The 20793-nt window shown below is 41.2% G+C and overlaps 1 protein-coding gene across 3 annotated transcripts; it reads left to right on the top strand.

Moving 5' to 3' along the window:
* Window positions 1–3162: 3162 nt before the first annotated feature.
* On the top strand, window positions 3163–20019 carry LOC309593404 (serine/arginine-rich splicing factor 5-like). Of its 3 annotated transcripts, none has more exons than XM_082317884.1 (8): window positions 3163–3307; window positions 5675–5813; window positions 9289–9359; window positions 10145–10231; window positions 12524–12596; window positions 16456–16529; window positions 17424–17534; window positions 18511–20019. In XM_082317884.1, exons 2-8 carry the CDS (start codon window positions 5688–5690, stop codon window positions 18794–18796), a joined length of 828 nt encoding a protein of 275 aa, XP_082174010.1. In that variant the 5' UTR covers window positions 3163–3307; window positions 5675–5687; the 3' UTR covers window positions 18797–20019. The 3 variants fall into 3 exon arrangements, with proteins under 3 accessions (XP_082174010.1, XP_082174011.1, XP_082174012.1); XM_082317885.1 differs by lacking the exon at window positions 3163–3307 and adding an exon at window positions 3337–3669; XM_082317886.1 differs by lacking the exon at window positions 3163–3307 and adding an exon at window positions 3678–4971.
* Window positions 20020–20793: the final 774 nt, after the last annotated feature.

Genomic DNA, 20793 nt, shown 5'->3' with positions numbered 1-20793 from the left:
GAGCAGGGGCAGGTCGTGAAGCCTTATCTTCACTTCTCACTGCTGCTTCCTAGCAGCTCCTCACTCACTCGCTAGCATGCGGGCATTTTTGGTCCCCAGATGTCTACCTTCCCCTGTGTCCTGTGCAAGACCCAGCTCTAGGTCTCGGATTCCTTCTGGGTGGCTGGCACCTCTGAGTTAGGTGCTGCAGTGAAGGCAACTGAGTGGTTATTGTCTCCAGCCAGGAGTGATTTGCCTGTGGTGCTCGGGGAGGTCTGTGGCGGAGCAGAGAACTGAGCCCAGCTCTGTCACGTTCCAGTCTAAGTGCCACAGTCATCCTACAACTATTTCAAACCTTTTTCCCAGACCATTCCTCCCAGTTCCTTAATTGCCGTTGCGGCTTTTTGTATGAACCCTGTGGCTTTCGTTGGTCAGATTTGCCTAAAACCAAGGACTACTTTAAACTGCAGAGTTAAGAAAGCATTTTGTACCTTCTTTATTATTAAGCACATTCAAACATCACCACCGTCACTTTAATGAAGAATTTCTCTCCTGCTACTTCTTACTTGAATAGGGCATAATCTCTAATCCGTGGTACTGAACCACAGCATCCTGCTTTCTGCCACAGAGAAAATAAAATGTCTTCTTCGGGGAAGCAAGCAAGCAGTTCATTTACCCCAGCAATAAACAGATTGTGCTTTTTAAGTATTCTGATTCCAGCTGAGCATTTGTTTACATTTGTAGGTGTGCAGTCAGGATGCTAATAGTTCCCAGTGGGCTTTCAGTTGGTCTTCTGAGAGACCAATCTTTTTGTGCAACCAAAATAACGAGGAAACTAAAATACAGCTTTATCACGAAAGTTTATTTTGCACATGATAGCTTCCAGAAACGCTACCCACACACTAGAGGCAACACTGCAGATTCTTCTAATGATATATTTCATGTCTTTTACCACCCGTGCAGAGTGTCCACAACCAAGAAAGGCAAAGCGGGACTCCAGCCCGGCTCAGGCACCGCCAGAGCAGCCCGAGCTGTGTTCCAGACACACAGCCGCATTCTTCCCCACTGACACGACCCCAAAGGCTGCAGAGATGCAGGATAAAACCGAAAAAGCTTTAATTGGGCTTCTGGCATGACTTATCTTCATTATTGCCAGTAACTCAAATCCCTGTTACTCCAAGACTGCCACCTAAGGAGCTTTTTTCTGCTTCTGAGCTTCTTACGCAGCAATTCAAGCACACAGGCACACAGAGACTCTGGTGCTACTCCTGTAATAGTCCAGCTCTGCTACCTATGCAGAATTTGCACAGAAAGAGTCACAGGGCTGCCATTTTGAGTGTCCTGCACAGTTTTATCAAATAAACAAGTAAAACAGCCTTACAACTGAACATTGTATTCAAAGTTGTAAGACATACTTGCCCCAGCTACAGCTATCCATTTTTTCCTTTTTTAACCACAGTTTGTTTTGTTAAGCTGTCACATTACTCCATTTTCTTACCAAAAAGAGTTCACATCCATTGCCTTGAGGCAAAAGCCAACAGCATTCTGGGCTGTATTAGGCAGAGCATTGCTGGAAGGTCGAGGGAGGCGATCCTTCCCCTCTGCTCGGCACTGGTGAGGCCATACCTGGAGCGTTGTGTCCTCTGCTGGTCTCCCCAGCACAAAAGAGGTACGGACTTACTGGATCGAGTCCAGCACAGGGCCACAAAGATGACTGAGGGACTGGAGCATCTCTCATGGAGGGAGAGGCTGAGAGTGCTGGGACTCTTCAGCCTGGAGAAGGCTGAGTGTGTATAAATACCTGATGGGAAGGAGAGGAGGGAGCCACACTCTTCTCAGTAGCATTCCCTGACAATTAAAACCCATGAAATTTCATCTGAACACAAGAAAACATTTTTTTACTGTAAGGGTGGTCAAACACTGGATCGGGTTGTCCAGAGAGGTTGTGGAACCTCCATCTGCAGAGATACTAAAAAGCTGACTGCACGTGGTCCTGGGCAACCCTGAGGGGTCGGACCAGATGATCTCAAGGGGACCCTTCCAACTTAAATGATTCTGTTTATTATTACGGATGTTGAATGTATAGGTTATCTCCATCCTAAAGAATAATTAGAGGGCAAGAAATTTGAATGATGCCTGAATCTACCATACGATGTCATAAATGTGACTTAGGTATTTACTCCAAGTTAAATCAGGAAATCCAGACATGATGCTACCAGACGATGGGAAAAAATGGGTAAAACAAACTGTAGCTGTATTGTAAGTGTCTGGACAGTGAAGATTTAATGAGCTATGCTATACTGAAGAAACCGATAACAATTTTTGTCTTGATCATCATACTGTGAACTGTCATGAATTACACTGTAAGAATTCCATAAAATAAGTACATCTCAGACATTCATAAACCAGAGAAGTAGCGTGCTGCATGTACATGCATGGAAAAACTGCTTCTGCCTAACACCTCCATACAAGCCTTATCTTCACTAGCCACTTTTCCCCACCCAAGGTTTCCCCCTGGTGTCAGCGACAGTAACAGTAACAGTAACTAACAGTGTGGTTTGATCCAAAGCAGCGTAATTCTGCGTGCTGAAGAGGAGAAGGAGCTGGTTGTGACTGGCTGGCCGCAGTGAACTTTTGTTGGCAGAACTGTAGTTGCTGAGCTAATGTGTAACAATTCGGATGAACTCTTTGGACGTGTGCCTTTGCTCCTCCACTTGTTAACCTGTACAGATACCCATCTTTTTTGCCATGTCTTGGTCAACAGTCACAGGCAGTTCAGCATGAAGTAGAATGGCCGGGGGATGGCAGCAGGCTGGCAGGGGTGCACAGGCCCAGCATCGCTTCATCGGGAAAGGAGCGTGGTTTATTTCAGGGTGCTCCGCAGCAGGCGCTGGCTCCCAGCGCGTTCCTACCCCGCAGCCTAGGCCTGCTCGTGGCAGCAGCCCCCTCGGCCTCTCCCCGACCCAAGAGCCCCGGCCTCGCAGCTCACGCTGACAGGGCTGCACCCCTCTCCGCCCGGCCCCCCTCGGGAACGGCGCTGCCCTGGGGAACGCTCATCCCCACAAAATCCCCGCACAACGCCGGTTCAAACGAGCCGCCTGACGCAGCCGAGCGGCTGCAGGCCCGCAGCGCGAGCGCCTACATCTCCCAGCGTGCAACGGTGCGGCCGCGCGGCGCCCTGGGAGTTGGAGTCGGGCGTTGGCGGTTGCGCAGGATCCGTTGGGGGCGCGCGGCGGTGTCGGTCTCTGGTAGGAACAAGGCAGCCATTGCCGCCGCGGCCGGGAAGAGCGGTTTCCTGACGGCCCGCGGGACTCAGCGCTCGGCGACGGTGAGCGGCCGCCCCTCCGTGGCTCGCTCGGTGGCGGGAGGGCCGCGGGAGGGTCGGGCGTCGAGTTGCGAGCCGGCTTCTTGCAGCCGGGCCCTGCTGCGGGGCGGCGACGGGCCCGGCCTTTCTTGTGGCGGCGCCGGGCTGAGGGGGAGGAAGCCGCTCTGGAGGCCTCGCTGGCGCCGCGCAGCGCCGCTGGCCCGGGCGCTCGGCGGGGGACCGCTGGCGGTCGGGTAATGGAGGCGCGACGGCGGCAGGCCGCGGAGGAGGCCGCGCTTCATCGCTGCCCCGCGGCCTTGCGGAGGGGAGGGCTGATCCCGGCCGGTTGGCTCGGAGGGATGGCTGGGAGCCGTCGGGGCTTGCAGGTGAGTGTAAAGCTTTCGCGTCCGCCTCGAAGAGCCGGAGGGGCGATCGCCACTGAGGGGCCGACGCCTCGGTGGCGGTGAACCCAAGGAGAGGGTCCTCCTGCCTTGGGGAGGCGGCGAGGCTAGCGCAGCCCCGTCCCGCCTCGACTTCTCAAAAAGGCGCACAAGCAGACGGTCTTTTGCTGCGGTCCCATGCCTCCCGAGTGCTTTTAGGCCAACATGTTTGATCTTGTGAGCCACTAGTGAGCAAACGCAGTTGCGTTGTGCTAGGAACAACGTGTGAACCTCTGCGACTTGCAGGTGTCGATACAGATCTCGAATCCATTGTGCTCCCTCGCCTTTGGGTAAATAATGCATGGACCGATAGTTTGCATGTCTTAGGCTGTGGTACTTTCTCAGGCAGTCAATTGCGTCCGCCCCATGTTCGTTTCCTTCTGTGATTCTTGTCTTCACCTTGTTTTTCTAGAACTAAAAACTGTAAGTATTGAACAGCAGTTATGCAGTCATTTTAATCTGTCAAATCTATGTTGCTCCCAAAATGAGTGCTGTTGCCAGAGTGACTGTTCTTACCGTGTTTTAAAGCACATAGTTACGTAAGTCTGTCCTTCCTCTGCAAAGGCCTGTCTTTCCCTTAATACCCACTGCTGGCCTTGCCAGTGTTCGTGTGGTAAGGGTGCATCGGGAAAACAATCTGTCAGAGGACTAACTACTCTGTGAGGGAGCTGAATCAGTCCTCTGAGCTGGATTTCCATGTGGGCATAAAAATGCAGGCGTGGGCACAACGGAAGGAACGGTTACAAGGGGCAACGTAGGCCTTTGTAGGAGAAGCACAAAACGTTTCACGTGAAAGCGATTAAATAGCTATCGCCTCAGATCGTGATTGGGGCACAGTTTAAGCTAATCTAAGTGCTGTCAGACTTCTACTCCTTGCCCCATAGAAAGCCCTATACCCTTTCTTCCAAAGTTCTAGCACTTCTCTGATGGCACAGTGAGCCCGAGTAAAGAAGCCAATCAATAGAAACCTTATGGGTGTTAACACAGAAGGTAAATCACGTTAATTCAAAATACTGCATCCAAATTGTTTTGAACTGCTTTCACAGCTAACATGATATGTTGTCTGTTTACTCTGTTTGCTTTACAGCCCAGTATTGTAATATAAGATCACATTGTGTTTCCACTCTTTAGGGATTGGATTCTTTGGTTTTTGTATGACAGCAAGCTGAGCCAAATAATTAATATTTTCCAGTCACAAGAACTTAAAAATTTCTAAATCGCATAAACTGAAAAAGTGACATACTCAAGGTAAATAACGGCGCTTCCATAAAATATCTCAAATTATGTATCCTGGATGATAGTTTTGAAAATCTGAATATCTGAAATAGCCTTTGTTTTTGCCGTTGTTGAAATCTCATAATAACAAAATATTTCTTCTTCATAATTTGATAGACTGTTAAAATAAGATATTTTATGGTTAGTGCCAATCAAAACTATTTGATTACTACTGTTTATCTTCTGGATGGTAATATAACTTTTGCAGGATTGCAGCAATCCCTTCAGGTGAAAGCAAAAGTTTGAGAATGTTTTATGTCATTATTCCAGTGATTAGCTAACAGTTTTGTTCTTTTTTCTTTTTTTTTTTTTTTTTAACTGCTGTTAACCCAGCAAATTCATCTTGGAGCTTATAGAGTGTTTTTTTTCATGCTCTGGTACAAAAGCCGCCTTAGTCCAGCAAAAACCAAAAACATTATTTCAGATACAAGAAGTCTTTCAGTTGTATGACTAAAAAGGACAAAGCTGAGAGTTCTGTGTAGGTTCTGCTAGAAGTCAGTAAGACAGGAATTTCTCGCTTCTCTGGCTATAGAGAAGAATTGGAGTTTTAACATATATACCTGGAGGACAATAAAATCAAATCCCATTTAACCAAAATTTCTGAGATGTAAAAGTGATCTTTATCAGATTAACAAACTTAAATTAGGGTGATTAACAGTGCTGTTTTCTTTCTTAGCATCAACCTTAAGATGAGTGGCTGCCGCGTCTTTGTTGGACACTTAAGCTCACGTGCTCGGGAACGAGATGTAGAGAAATTCTTCAAAGGATATGGACGCATACGAGAAATCCATCTTAAAAATGGATTTGGATTTGTGGTAAGTAATACCTTATTTTCCTTTCTCTTGCTTGCAGGTACTAGCCTTGCTAGGCTGATGTCAAGGAAGGGAAGATGCTTAAGAGAATAATAGTTCCAATGGGAAATGGGAAATATTAATATACATTTCAGCCTGGGTGTTGGGATTGCAGTTTTACCTGATTTTGGCCAGATGTTGCTCAAAATTTTACATTTTAGCTCTTATTTCTGAAGACAGTATAAATATCCTGTTACGGCATTACAAAACTTGACAAAGTCTTGACCTGGAGAAAAGTTTATACGGTCACTCATGTTCCTCTCTCACTCCTTCTAATCTGCTTGGGCATATCTCTAAATCATGGCCTGACATAAAAGCAAAGTTGTTGGCTAAGACAGCCGGTGTAATAGGTGCTTGCTGTTGGATTTAAGCAGCACAGCTTTTAACTCTTGTGCAGCTTAAGTTAGGCATATTCACTATCAATATATGTTCACAGGGAGTATGTGTCTGTCAGACTATTAAATGAAATACAGATTTCATTGGATCTTAGTTTGCTGCCACTGCTTTCTAGAGCTCTGTGCTCTTAAACTGTTGTCCAGCTTTTTTTACAGTTTTACCGGTTCCCAGGTTGACTCAGGATCAGCCTGTTTCTTAACTATTATCTCCTGAGAACTGAGAATTAGCTGTTCTGCAGCACTGAGTTCAAACTTGAAAGGTTGATGCTGCCCTCGCACTACGGCAGGCTTAATGCCATTTGTGCTGCCAAGATCAGTCCCTTGGGTGAAGCTATGGGAAAAGAACAAAAGGATAGGCTTTGCCTACTTCAGTTTCATATGAGTATTACTTCTTGACTCCTACGTGTGCCAGTTCCCGATTGCCCTGCAGTATGAGCTACTTCTTGTTGACTGACAGTAGGTAAATGCCTGCCTCTTAAAGTCTGGAGGTGAATGGCCGATCTAGACATGAATCTGAGTTTGTTTATTGCTGCTATTTCTCAATCGCCGTTCCCTGAGTGTTCCTCTTCTCTTCTTGGGCAGGGCTGTTGACTCATTCAGGAACAACTTCTGTTCAACTCCTGTACATGAGTCAGCCAACCATCCTTCCTCTCTTCTCCAGTTCTTAGGCAGAAGCATTTTCTTTTCAAAGCTCACTAATAAGCTTGAATAATCGTCCCATAACTCTGTCTAAAAAATTTAATTGTTCTCACAATGAACAATTTTTTCCTTACATCTGAACAAAACTTTCCCTTCCCTTTACGTGTCATCCCATAACTGCACCCACATGAGGAAAGCACTTCTATCGTCTCTGTAACTGTGTTTTAGGTATTGGAAGACTCTGACCCTTCGAGCCGCCTTTTCTTCAGGCTGAACAAACACGGTGCTCTCAACCTTTCTTTGTTCTCCAACCTTCTGATCAGTTTTGGTGGCCCTCTGCTGGTTCCACTCCAATTGTTCAATGTCTGTCTTGAGCTGGAGGGGCCAAAACTGGAGACACTGTTCCAGGTGTGGCCTAACAAATGCCAAGTAGGGTGGAATAATCACATCCCTTGGTCTGCTGGCTGTACTCTTACTGATGCAGCCCGGGACGCGGTTTGCTTTCATTGCAGCAAGGCAACACTGCTGACTCACGCTTAGCTGACTCTCCACAAGGATTTCCATGTCCTTTTCAGCAGAGCTACACTCCAGCCGCTGAGACCCCAGCCTGTTCTGCTGCTTGGGATTATTCTATCCCAGGTGCAGGACTTCACATTTATCTTTTGTTAAAACTTGCGATTCTTGTTGGCCTAATCTTTCAGCCCATCAAGGTCTTATCTGTGTGGTGGTTTTTCCTTCTGGTATATCTATTTCTCCTCCCACTTTGGTATCAGCCACAAAATTGGTGAGGGTGCACTCCGTCCTGTCATCCAGATCATTTATAAATACATTGAATGGTATTATCCTTTGCGGTACCTCACTTGTGATGGGCTGTCAGTTCACCTTTAGTTTTGGTTAGTTAAAATCTGTATTTATATAACCTCTTACAAACCCAAGTGATTCTGATTGAAATTGTTGTAGTGTTAAAAGCATGCTTCATTGTGCTTGATCAAAATCATTGCTTCATCTTTGAAACGGATTAAATTTACTTAAATTCTATAGATTTCAATGCAGAATGTTTTCAAACTTCACACCATAAAGCTAGTATGTAAAGCTAGATAGACTTGCAGACATTCAGTTTATTAGAAACTAGCTGAAATCATGGGGGTTGCAGGTGCTAACTGTTGATACTCTTAAATGCTGGGCCTAAATAAATTTTCTCAAGATAATCTTTGCATCATCATGCAAGGATTCATGGTGTTTCACTTCGTAGTGAAACAGATTTCAGTGCAGAGGGGGGAAGATTGCTTAAGCCAGTATTGCTTCTGAAAAGCTGTTTATAGTTACGCAAATGCTTTCTTCAACTTGAGAAGCTTCTTCTCTGTTGTTCGTTGCTCTCAAGCTGCAGTTCCACAATTTTTTTTTCTCCATCCACACTGTTGGTTCAAGCAGTCCCTACCCAGCTGCTTGTTCTCACTGCTTTCTTTCTTTCCTTTCTCCCCTTGCCTCACATGGTGTTACCACAGTTGTTCAGCCACATAATGAACCTACCTAGGAAGCTGATCTAGTTGGAAAATAACACTGTCTTTTTCACCCCACCTCCTGCACAAAGTGTGCTGTTTTTCATCTGGATAGGTTTCTTGACCTAGTTTCCTGCAGAGCTGTACAAACAGCTTTGCCAAGAACCAGTGGGCTGGATAGTGGGCAGAGGCTACTCGAGCTGACTAAAGCAGCATTCCTGCCAAAAGCTAAGCGACAGATTCCGTTGCAACAGTGTATGGAATGGCATATTATAGCTGATCCAGACCCACAGGTGGCCAGTGCTGAAGAGGGGCTTACGTTTCTTACTCTTCTTGCACAGGCACCTTCTTGCTAGACTAGTGAGCTGAATTTGCTCAGAAAAAAATCAGAAGGGCTTTTTTTCTGGTTCACTCTTTCTTTGCCAATTCAGTAAGAATTGAATCAGCCCCAGAACTCTTAAGAGGGTTTTGGGAGTGCAAAGCTCTCCTGCTTTTGTTTGCAGTTGATCAGCTCATGCTCTTACATAGGATTTCCCCTGTATGTAGGGCTGTGTTTCAAACTGTGTGCCTTTAAGTAATCCCCCCACCGCTCTCCCAAAAAGTATTTTGGATATTTCTGTAATAAACCAGGTCATTTAATTAATTTATTTTATATAGGTCCTGCAAATAGTTATACTGAAACAACTGAGGGAGGCAAAAGGAGTTTGTGGGGTGGAGGGAGAAGAAATGGTCATGAATGAGAACATCTTGGCTTTTTAGTCATAAATGTACTGGGAATCCACTTCCTTGTTCAAAGTTCTGGCTGATACTTGCTGCAGAAATGTAAAATTTATAAAGAAAACATGTTTTCTAGCATTTGAATATACCATGAGGGAAAATACTTTTTTATTCCTGTTTTCTTTCTAGGAATTCGAAGACCACAGGGATGCTGATGATGCAATTTATGAACTAAATGGTAAAGAGTTGTGTGATGAAAGGTAAGCTTGATACCATAATTTCCCTTGAGAACAGCAACAGCGCTTTGCATCCAAATACAATGCATTAGCTTGTGCTCTGACACACGTTTCTTGTGGCTCTGTGGTGGGATACGCCTTCCATAACTTCATCTAAAGAGATTCATTGGGATCCTGGTGACAGTCTTATATAAGGCAAAGATAGTTTGGCATTGGAGGAGGGGTGGTTTGGAGCAGGGCTGACTCTTTTCTCCACTGGCACTCATTTCTTTTTCAAAGCTAACTGAAAGTCTTGTCACTAGAAATATTAGTAAAAGTTAATTGAACCTATCTATTTGTTATTTATCTGTCTGTTGACTTCAGAAAATCAGCTGATGATAGCCTCTCATCATTTGGAATGTTGCCCTTCAGTTTGCGGCAATGTGGACTATAGTCGTTGTATGTTACAGTTGTTATTTTGATGGTGGAAGTTGGGTTTAAGTCATTAGGTTGTTACTTATTTTGGTAGGCTTTTTCCCTCTGTGATTACTCTTGGGCTCTGGTTGAACAAATTTAATTGTTTCAATCTGAATTACAGACCCATGACAATTTTCATGAAAGTCTGAGGGAGATGAATGAAGCAAGAGAATACCACTGTTCTGGCTCTTTAAGAAATGCCAGTGTCTGTTATAAATCATTGCTTGCAAGGGCAGGATGATTCTTGTTTATGCACATGTGCTTCCACTTGTGAAAGATTTAAGTCAGTGTCAAATACTTAAAGTTTGTGTTTTATTTTTTGTTTGCTTGTTTTGTTTTGTTCCTATCCTAAGGGTTACAATTGAGCATGCTCGAGCCCGAAGAGGAAGGGGCAGATTCCCACAACGGTTCAGTTATTACCAGTCGCAGAGTGGATCTAGGTAGGTGGTCTGGACTCTGTTTCCTACAAACAGAGTAACTAAAGAACTGTACTGAAATATTGTTTTCTTCTTGTGGTTGGAGTTAGGGATCCAGCTCTGTTTCCTTGTATAGCTTCACAAAATAAGTTTTATGTTCTTAAACCTTGGAGGTCCATTAGTATTATTTACCTCCTCTGGCTGAGGAGAATGTGGATTTTAAAGCAGTTTAACTGGCTCGCAGAGGTTCACATACCTATTTTGAAATGCTCCCTCTCCATGTTGTAGGCACTACATTGGTCTTGCTTCCCACTGTTGTGTAAATGATGTGAAGGAGTAATGCTGCAGTTGGATTGGCTGGTTTTAACACTAAATCAAGAAAAATGCCAGAGCTTCTCTATTGAGGCTTTTGTCATTAAACTGAGCTTACAGGCTAAGTAGAATTACTGTAGAGCAATAGTTCGAGGTATTTACTGTCTAACCAAACTTTCACATTTCCAGTTGTATGGTTATCAAAATGCTTACTTCAGCACAGCATACAAAAGGAACTGTATTTGAGAAACAGTGCTAGGGCACAAGATACTAGCATGTGCCAAAGTGTTTAAATAACAATTGGCTAAGGTTGCTGACCGAGCAGGTGCCTTGCTGAAGGACAGCCTCTGTCTGACAATGTAATCTGAAAAACAGGTTGTAGCTCATACCTAGAATGTCTGTAGTGGACATACAGTATTTGTGGAGTTGTTCACTTTCAATGATTTGGGCCAGTGGTGAACCTTGCGCCAGCTTGCAGTAGAGTTTGTGAAAGTTCTGCATATTTGCATATTCCACCAAACAACTACACGTTACATCTTTGTACGTTATATCTACCTGTGTGAAGTAAATATGTATGGAATAATTTACTCTGTAGAAACATTTATAGCTGTGGCCTATGTGGAGTACAGTTTGGAAGAAAGACAAAGACTTAACTGACATAAACCTCTGCATTTGTTTCGAAGTCAGAATTGCTGCCAGTTACAAACCAGTGTCTGGAACATCTAATTTGCATATGCAAGTATGCTAATTAGATTATTTTTTCTTTAGTGGCAGTAACCTTGATGCGGTATAATTGGTCCGAGGTCCAGGCTAAAAGTGGACTTTTAAAGTAGGAAGTGTGATTGAAGGTCGTGGGCATCTGACGTTGTAGTCATGTTCATGACGTCAGACTGCCGATGCCAGACAGGAAGAGACTGCGGTTTGCAATAATGGAAAAATGAGACTCAGCCTGCCAGTTTTGGGACTCTGGGACCTCTGTTTAAATGCCCGGAAGATCTGGATGTTCTGAAAAAAATTGGGACACTTTGAGGTATGCACTGAAATGAAATTGCCTATGCTTCAGTGTACAAATCAATACGCACAATTTAGGATTATGTTTCTGTGGGAGGAGAAGATGAGAATAATTTTCTCTAAGGTCAGTGTTCTTGATTCTTCAATCTTTTTTTGCAGTAGTACAAAGTAGTGCCGTTGCTAGAACCTTGCATTACTTATCAAAAGGCTGGCATACCTTTTTCCATAGTTCTCAGATCCCTTTGGATTCAGAATGACTAGGACTGGGAACAGAAATGACCTGCAAGGGCTGTATTCTTTCCAGATGTCTTACTCTTCTGTATGAACATTTTCAAGCCACATTTTCATGTTTGAGAGGGTCTTTAATTTTTGGTTAAGTGAAAAACATCAGCTTTTATTCAGGAACTGTAAACTGCCACAGTTATTGCAGGGCAGTCAGTTATCTAGCTCTCATTTTACTAAAATAAGAATATTTCCACAGAAATACCTCATATAGGTCATGGTGGCATTTATAAATACTAACAAGTGATTTGGAATTTACAAGCATGAACTAAGATGCCTTTAAATTATGCCTTCTATCTCCCTGACATTAAGCAGAATTTATCCTACCAACTAAAAAAAAAAAAAATTAAAATTGCCCTTTACATGAATATTCTCCAAAACTGTATGTGTGAGCCAAGCCTGTCAAATACCAAAATTAAACTAATTCTCTTTACATTATTTTCATTCTACTAGGCACTTATTTCAGTGTATCTAGAAAAAATGGCAGCTGTATTGACTGCCTTGATACAAAGTTCTTCATCAAAATCCTTTTTAATCCCCTTGTAGCCGCTCTTTTTGACTCTTCTTGACTAGGGAGAATCAAATCTGCAGTCCAGCAACAAGGAAAATACTTAAATCACTCAGCAAACTATAGATAACATCAGATTTCTTAAGTTCTAAATTCCTTACACTGGGGATTTTTTCCTTTTTCTTTCCTCTGAACTCTTCTAGCCGGTATGGACCCCCTGTTCGTACTGAACACAGGATCATAGTTGAAAACCTTTCATCCCGTATCAGCTGGCAGGTGAGTTAACATCTTTTTTTTACACCTTATTTTCCTGCCCTGTAAGTAGACTGCTCTCAGCCTAATTTCTTAATAAAGCCATCATAAATATTTAACCTCAATAAAAAATAAGCAAAAAAGCTTCAGTGATTGCTAAAAATTAGCATTCAAACACTTAAGTCTTTTGTTTCACAGCTGTGCAAATAGTTCTATAACTAGATTTTGTAGTTGGGAACTGATTCTTGCTTACTTGTGTTTACCAACTGATAAAACTTTTGAAGACTCTAGATTGTTTCTGAATTATTGAAGCATAGCATCCATTCAAACTATGTCATCCTTTTGTATTGTTACACCTGGAAGCACATGCCTTTGTTTTGAGTGAAATTTATGGTCTTTTCTGATGTTTTGCAAAATATTTTTGTGACACGATGCATGACTGAGAAGTCTGGTCATTAATAAAGGGAATCTTAAGAAAGCTACTGTGTAAAATATGCTTACTGTAGATATTTTTTAAAAACTCCAAACTTTCAGTAATTGTCTTTTGAAGCTTTCCTACCACCTTTCTTATTTTTTTTTTACTCCTTGCTAATGTTTTGCTAATTTTTAGCTGACTTTTAACAGAATAACCATATAGTCAACTCCTTTGGTTGCGTTCTGCGTAGCATAGAGTCTATAGAAAGTTTACTTTTTAAGGGCATAGCAACAGATGCTATTTATAAAAGGTGAGCGAGTAGTGGAGTTTAGTCTTGTTCATTAACTGTTGTATTTGAATAAAGAGACTTTAATTAGCGTACTGAAAGATGCAGTAGAACATGTTGAATGTTCAGAGCCTTGGTCTTGCAGCTAAATCCGCATGAGGAGGCTGTTTGGCTTGCCTGGAGCTCCGCTGATGTGTTTCATAAGAGCTTGGGTACAGTCCATGCAGATAAACGGTTGAACTAGGTTTGTTTATTTTCTGCATGACAGGTTCAAAAGGTTCATAATTGTACAGTTGTGTTAATTATTGAGTAACTAAAAAAAAAAACAACTTCTGAGTTGATGTGATGAGCAAGTGGATTTCATCAAAATATCTTCCGGGTATGCTATGCAGTTATGTCTATGAAGAGATTGTTATAAAACACAGCGCTTGGAAACAACAGTAGGGACCAGAGAAGTAAGCTAGAATGGAGCATTAAGGAGGGTGAACCCTGTAATCCTGTTTAGTGTTAAATTCGTAACTTGAAAAAAAAATTTAACATTTCTGTAACTTTCTTTTATTTGTGAATATTTATAATGGCTTTATATGTACTTACCATTTTAGGCTGAAGCCCACCCAATTCAGATTTCGTGCTGATAAATCTTTAGGATTCTAATTAAATTTTTTAATGACTCTCTTAAATATACGATAAGTTAGCATAAGAGACTTTACTTCTTGATACCTGCCTAAATAGAAATCATTTGAAGCTAACATCCAGATGCAAGCCTCATTTAGTTTTGAAGCTGTACTGCTTTGATACTGGCTATTGTGTTTTAACTTCTTTTAACTATGCTACTTACACAACAGATCAAAGTAGCTAATACATTAACAGTAGTGGCATTATTCTTCCTTTCTAATCCCTGAGCTTCTAGCAAGCACAATCGATATGGAGCCTTGTTTTAAAACTTAGGCGCATTATTTCATCTTTGGTGTGTGCAGATCCCCATGCTTTGAGAACTTTTGTCTCCTTTAAAAGTTATTGTGTTGGGATATTTGGAAAAACAAAAACCCAAACCACAAATAAAATTTGTATTCAGATCAGTTTCCTCAAATTGTTGACTATATTGTTAATAGAAAATCTCATCTCTAAGTAGTAGACAAACTATCGGAATTCTCCTTATTTTAGCAAACATATATTTCTGCATGTTCAGAGCTTTCCAACAACCCTCATTAGTTCTTCAGTATCTGTGAATTTTCAAGCAGTTGGGAAAAGTAGAACTGTGTTACATCAAGATGTAATTTTTAATATGTGTTTTTCCTATTTATGGTTGTCCTACACCTTATTTTCCTTTGCTGCTAAGGACAACAGGGTATTCTTGTGCTGTTTAAGGTGAACCAGAACAGTAAACTTAAGATAAAATTTGACTTTTCCACTGGTTAAGTGAAACCAGATAACTTTAAAACATTCCCCTAATAATAGCAAATACTCTGTTGAGCATTTACAATACATGCACGCTTACTCTGTTCAGCAATTAGATTGGCATCTTAATTATGTTGACATTACTATTACAAATGATATTTCATGATGATGATCCATAGGATTCAGCGGATAGTGTGACAAGTCTGTGGGGGCCTCAACTTTAAAGCCTAAAGTTATTGAATTAGGAAATACTTATGTAGATTAACATTTTCTAACTTCCTTTTGACTTACCAATCCTGGTCTGGTTAAGCTGTCATTGATTTGAGCAGAGCCAAAATTTTGTTCTTCATTTCTAAATTGGGATAAACATACTGAGGTTGAAGTATTACTTTTAATGGTGCTGTAGGGCCCATTTTTCATTTGTTATTAAGGTTTCTTTGTGTTAAGCACATGTGAAACAAGGAAAATAGCTACTAGTTTGCATATACCAGTTTTTAAAATAAAAGTATTGAATTTTAATTAAAAGATTAGATAAAACTAAGCCTTCTTATGTTCTGTCGCAAATGTTCTAAAGTTTTTCTTGGCTTTTTGTTTTGTACTCTTTTCTTCCTTAAGCATATTTCTAACCAAGTGCATTTTGAACCTCTTCTAACAACCTTGATTTGGTTAACCCTCATTTTTCTTGTGTGGAGGAAAAAGAACCAAAGATTTGGGGGTTTTCTAGTGGCTGAAATTCTAGGGTTTGGCCTGTTCTGAATTTTCCTTTTGGTTCCTATGACACTCCTGTTTTTTGGCGATCTAGATCTTGGTTTGCCTGGGTTTGATCTCGATTGGCTAGCACAGATCATCCTCGGGTTCTTTAGCCACTTCTGGAGACTGGAGACTATGTCCAGTGCTTTCAGGGCCTCTGGTACCTCCGTGAAGCATATTGCTATCAGCCATCACTCTGCCTTTCTCATGTAAGAGAGTTCCTCTTGGCCAGCTAGGTATTGGACAAGCAACTCTTTGCTTAAGGTACCTTCTTATCTCATCTGCCACTTGTGGCATGTTGCGGTAAGTAGTCTGGGATTATAAAATACCAGATACTGTTTGGTAAAAGTACTGCTTTAACTTATACAAATGTTCAGCTTTTTAGTGACCTTTTACATTATTTGTTTGTACTTTATCCTGTTGCTGAGCAAGTAATTTTACAGTGTCTGCGTGTTTAGCCTCTATTAAGTTAAAGACAAGGGTGTCCATTGACGTGGCACTGTAGTGTGACGCATATTCAAGTGAAATATAAGACTTTTTTTTCCCCTTTGTAAAATTATTAATTATATAGTAATTATACCTTTTTGCTTTTAATTTTGCTGTGAAGTTGTGGGAGGTGAGCATATAGAATGAATTTGTCTACATATATTGGATTGTCATTTAACTGGGGTGTTAGTCATGAAAATTTGCATTTAATACTACGTTGCTTTTCATCTGTTATAGTTCTGATTTCAGTGCATATGTTGGTATTTTAAGTATTGCATTGTGTTTTCGTAACAGCTGGTTTTGGGATGCAGGATTATTTAACAGCAATATTTTATTCACTGTAGTTGTAAAAATGAGGGATCCTTTCTACGTGCAGCTGCTATTACATAGGCTGTTTCAGAAACTTTTTTCTAAATTATATGTATTTATATATATAAATATAAAAGCATTAAGCAGTTTTAACAGAGGAAGTTTTAGGGGGGTATTTCTTACTGCTAGCTGACTCATTTGTGTCCTGTTTAAGGCTAAAATGTTAACTTCTGCTGCAGGACTTAAAAGATGTCATGAGAAAGGCAGGGGAGGTCACCTATGTGGATGCACACAGAAACAACAGGAATGAAGGGTAAGTTCATTTCATGTCTAAATTTGTATCATAACTAAAACTGTTAAAGGCAAGATTATCCTTGTAATATAAAAGAAATGAAACATAAATCTATCGTGTAGCTTAGATGGTAAAAAAACCCCACAAACAGTCGGTAAGTAGGAGTTCAGAGTGGTATTGAACTCAGTCTCCACTCTTTACCATGAAAAGGTGAGTCTGCTGTCTTTAGCTTAGAGTTATTTAGGTATAATCATTTATGATCTGATTCCTGAGGCTAAAATACCGCCTGTCCATGGCTGCTTTGCACTTGTTCAACAGTCAAAGTCATGGGAAATGAACATAACCAATCTGCACAGGGAATACCTAGCTGCCTGCTCTCCGTTCTTGATTCTACAGGCTACAAAGGTCCTGCACAACAAAGCAGGAGAGAGTGAAGTATGAATAGAGTGTCTGTGCTGGCAAAACAGTGCTCTAGGGCCACTGCAAGCAAATGCAACTTAGACTTTTTTTGAGGGGAAAACAAATTAAAAAAAACAAAGCAGATTTTTCTGTTCACTGTTAAAAGTATAAATAGGGCAGGATAGTCTGCAAGTTTATTTTGTTTCTTGGACAGCTTTAGAATGCAATTTAGTGGAGGACTGAAACGTATTTCCTCATCTGGTGCAGGTTTGTGTAGCTTCCTGGATTTTCCCCATCTCATTGCAGTGACAGTTCTGGTAATGTTTAAGAAGATGTGGAAAGTATGGATGACTAGGACTGTCAATGTCATATTTTCCTGTTAACCAATTTAAAAATTAGCTTTCAGAAGATAAAACATCAGGCTGTGAATCAACAGATTGAAAAAGGCCCAAGCTTGTTGTCCTTGCTTTTTCAGTTTCTCTGAAACTTTTTCTTTTTTTTTCTGATGGTATACAGGGTTGTGGAATTTGCGTCTTACAGTGATATGAAGAGTGCACTGGAAAAATTGGATGGCACTGAGCTGAATGGACGCAGAATTAAACTGACTGAAGATCACAGAAGGCATAGGTATGTCACCTGACCTGATAAAATTCTGCTGAGGGCATGGATTTGGGTAGTATCGATGCCAGAGTTTTATTGTCCAATTCTTTGGCCCCAAGCTAAATATCACCGCACAGACCACTTTCTAGCAGTGTAAACAGATTTAGATAAGAACTAACTTGCTGAAAATAGAGTAAATAGAACACACTTGGATGAGAGTAAGGAGATTTTTTATTTTAAGAGAAAACTTGATATTTGAATGAAAGGACTTTTAAAAAAAAAAACCATGAATTTTGGTATTAAAAGCATTTTAATGTAATGGAAAGCTGCTTCACAGTCCTGTGAAATGTCTCTCAAATAGTTGTGAAAGCCAACCTTTTGATAAGAATAAAAGAAAAACAGTTAGCTTGCTTGCATTATTCCCAAAGCAGTTCTGCCATTTAGTCATTAAAAAAACATGTTAGTTGGAGCTCTCTTGTTGTCTCTCTTAAATATAAATCCATTTCTTTTCGTGAAAAACGATGCATAACTAGAGAAGGTGTTAAACTCTTAGGCCTTAAAGTGTGCTGGTTTTCCATGCCTTTAGAGACTTTTTTAGCATCTTGAAAGAAACACTAACTAATTTACATGGGCATTTCTAGAGAGAATAAATACCATAGGTACAAATTTTCATTTCTGTGCTTTTCTTGATAAATGGCTAAAACTTGTTTGTCTCCTCCCGGTGGGGGCGGGGGGAAGGCATCTTTTATTAGGCAGTTCGTGTTTTGCCAAGCTAGCAGAGAATGTCAAGGCTAGCAGTTCCTGCTAGCCTTGGCCTGAGAAGATGATGTTGTAATGGAGCATAACAGGAATCTAGCAGCACTCTCAAATAACTGAATGCTGTGCATAGCACATTCAGATGTTCAGATGGATGTGCTGTGCATACAAAGTAGTGGAGAATTTAAATCGAGTATTTTAAATTTAGTAGGAGGTGAGACTACAGCTTTTAATTGTGTTTCTCTAGAAGCAGATCTCGATCAAGGAGTTACTCAAGATCTCGCAGCAGGTCCAGGTCTACAGGATCTTCCAGATCGGACAGCCGGTCCAGGTCAAGATCAAGGTCCAGGTCCAGGTCCCGATCTCGATCCCGGTCCCGATCTCGATCCCGGTCTCGTTCTCGCAGTCGTACACCTAAAAAGAGTTACTCCCAGAAAAGCCACCGCTCCAGCTTGCTAGCTTCTTCCCCATCTCCTTCTTCTTCTAAAAGGAAATCTCGTTCTAGGTCGAGCTCTGCTCATAGCCGTAGTTAACCTGCTCTTAGAGGTGTATTAATGCGTTTAATTTGATTCAAGTTTCTTGAAGACTTGAGACAAATTATATATGAGAACTGGGAGGGGAAGAGTTAACATGATGAAAGGGTAACCTCCTCTTACATTGCCAAAGTGCCTGTCATCAAATAGGCCATCTCTGTGAGGAGGGGCTGTCAGCTTTCTCCTTTCAGTGAAGTCTGGAGTGGGAAGTCTTTTTTATTTTTTTTTTCCCTGCTATTAGTAAACATTTCTATCATAGATATATTATGTACACATAATGCTGAGGTAATGGGATGAGACAATACGCTGCTTTCTCCCTCTCTTGTCCCCCACTTTCCCTTCCACCTCCAAGGCCTTTGACTTCCAAAATACTATGTTAGCTTTTGTCCTTGGTATTAAGTCCAAGAACAGGAAGTATAGATTATATTCCTTTAAGGTTCTGTGGCTACTTTTTCTGTGTGAGAATGAATGGACCAGCTGAATTTAGTTTAGAGTTTTCCCTGTTGCTTGGCTTAACAGGCTGTTTAAGTTCCAGCTTTAAATGACCTTGATAACATGCTTAATTTGCAACAGACTTTCAGGAATACACATTGGTCAGTCGAATATTGCTCATTTGGATAGTGAATCAATACAATGTTAAGCAGTAATGAAAGCTGGAATTTCCTGTTAAAATGAGACATACCATCCAGATGTCAGGATTATTGGGGATCCATTATAATAATTTTCCAGTAATTCACTAGTATGTGGTATTGTATGTAGAGGCCTTATTTGACAAGTGACTCCATAAAACTGCACAGAAATGTCAACATGCATGTCCATGTTTTTGATGTTTATAAAAGTGACATAGCTTTCAAACCCAAAGTATGATACTGAATAATGTGTGTATGACTAGCAATAGTCTTGATGGAAATGAAGGTTATTTTAGTAATGACAGCAGCAAAAAAATCCCAGGAAAAGTGTAGTCAGATGTGACAGGAAAAGTTAATCATGTTAAAGCGTAAAGAGGATAATTTCTTTAAATCTCCTGAATGCACAGTTGTTTTGATTAATAGAAATTTCCACTGCAAATACTGTTTGTTCTTATAATTTGAAATTAGATTTTTTTTAACTTCTCTATCGTTAAGGAAGGGAACCGTTTTTTGAAAAATATGTAACTTAATCCCAAAGTCTTACGTGTGTTTAAATGTACCATTCCTAATAAAATAAAACCTTTTTCTGGCTTACTTTGCAGTTTTGTTTAGTAATGTTACTGTTGCTGTTGTTCACTTTGTACAGTCTTGCAAACATGATCACAGGGAAATTTATTTGAAGGTGTACCCACATGGAAGCAAGCAAAATGTAAACTAGAAACCAGTTATGACATGTAAGTAACCAGACGCTGACTAATAGGAGAACAGGATAGGATTTTACCGTCATGGCCCGAAGTGGCTGTTTGAATGGAGGGCAAATAGTAGTCTTTCTGTAGTCCTTGCAGGCAGATTTGTGTGACACCTCCTTGTCCACCAGGTCAACAGAAGAACCAACAACCAGATGGCCATAGGTGTTGGAATCTTCTGCAGGTAAAGTCATTTGTCACTTCTGAAATATGGTTCCAGAGATTCTTGCATTGCCCGCACGACTTCTGTGCGTCTAAGGCTTCACGGCTGACACCCTTTCTAGAGCAAGTTACTGCTAATCATGTTCTTTGCATGTTTGGCTTGATGAGGTCTGAATATGCTAGCAGTTCAAAAAGAACACAAGGAACAAATAGTAATCACTTTGCAGAGGAGTCTTACTAGATATGACTCTGTTGGGAAAGCTGGGGCATGCTCAGCTGTGTTAAATGTCAGCGTTGCTTGGTTTGGTACATTTGTTACGCTACCAAAAAAACTCCCCAAAATGTCCACTGCCTGGCCTAGTACCTTTGAGACTGGCAAGTGCAGTATCAGAGACCTTGCGTGCTTCTGACTGCAGCGTGCTTACCTTGCAAATTGTTTAAATACAGAGCTAATGTGGAT

The sequence above is a fragment of the Platalea leucorodia genome (genome assembly GCF_965183815.1).
Source record: "Platalea leucorodia genome assembly, chromosome: 7".
NCBI lineage: Eukaryota > Metazoa > Chordata > Aves > Pelecaniformes > Threskiornithidae > Platalea > Platalea leucorodia.
The sequence above is the reverse complement of the archived record's forward strand: the minus strand, read 5'-3'. Positions and strand labels throughout refer to the sequence as shown.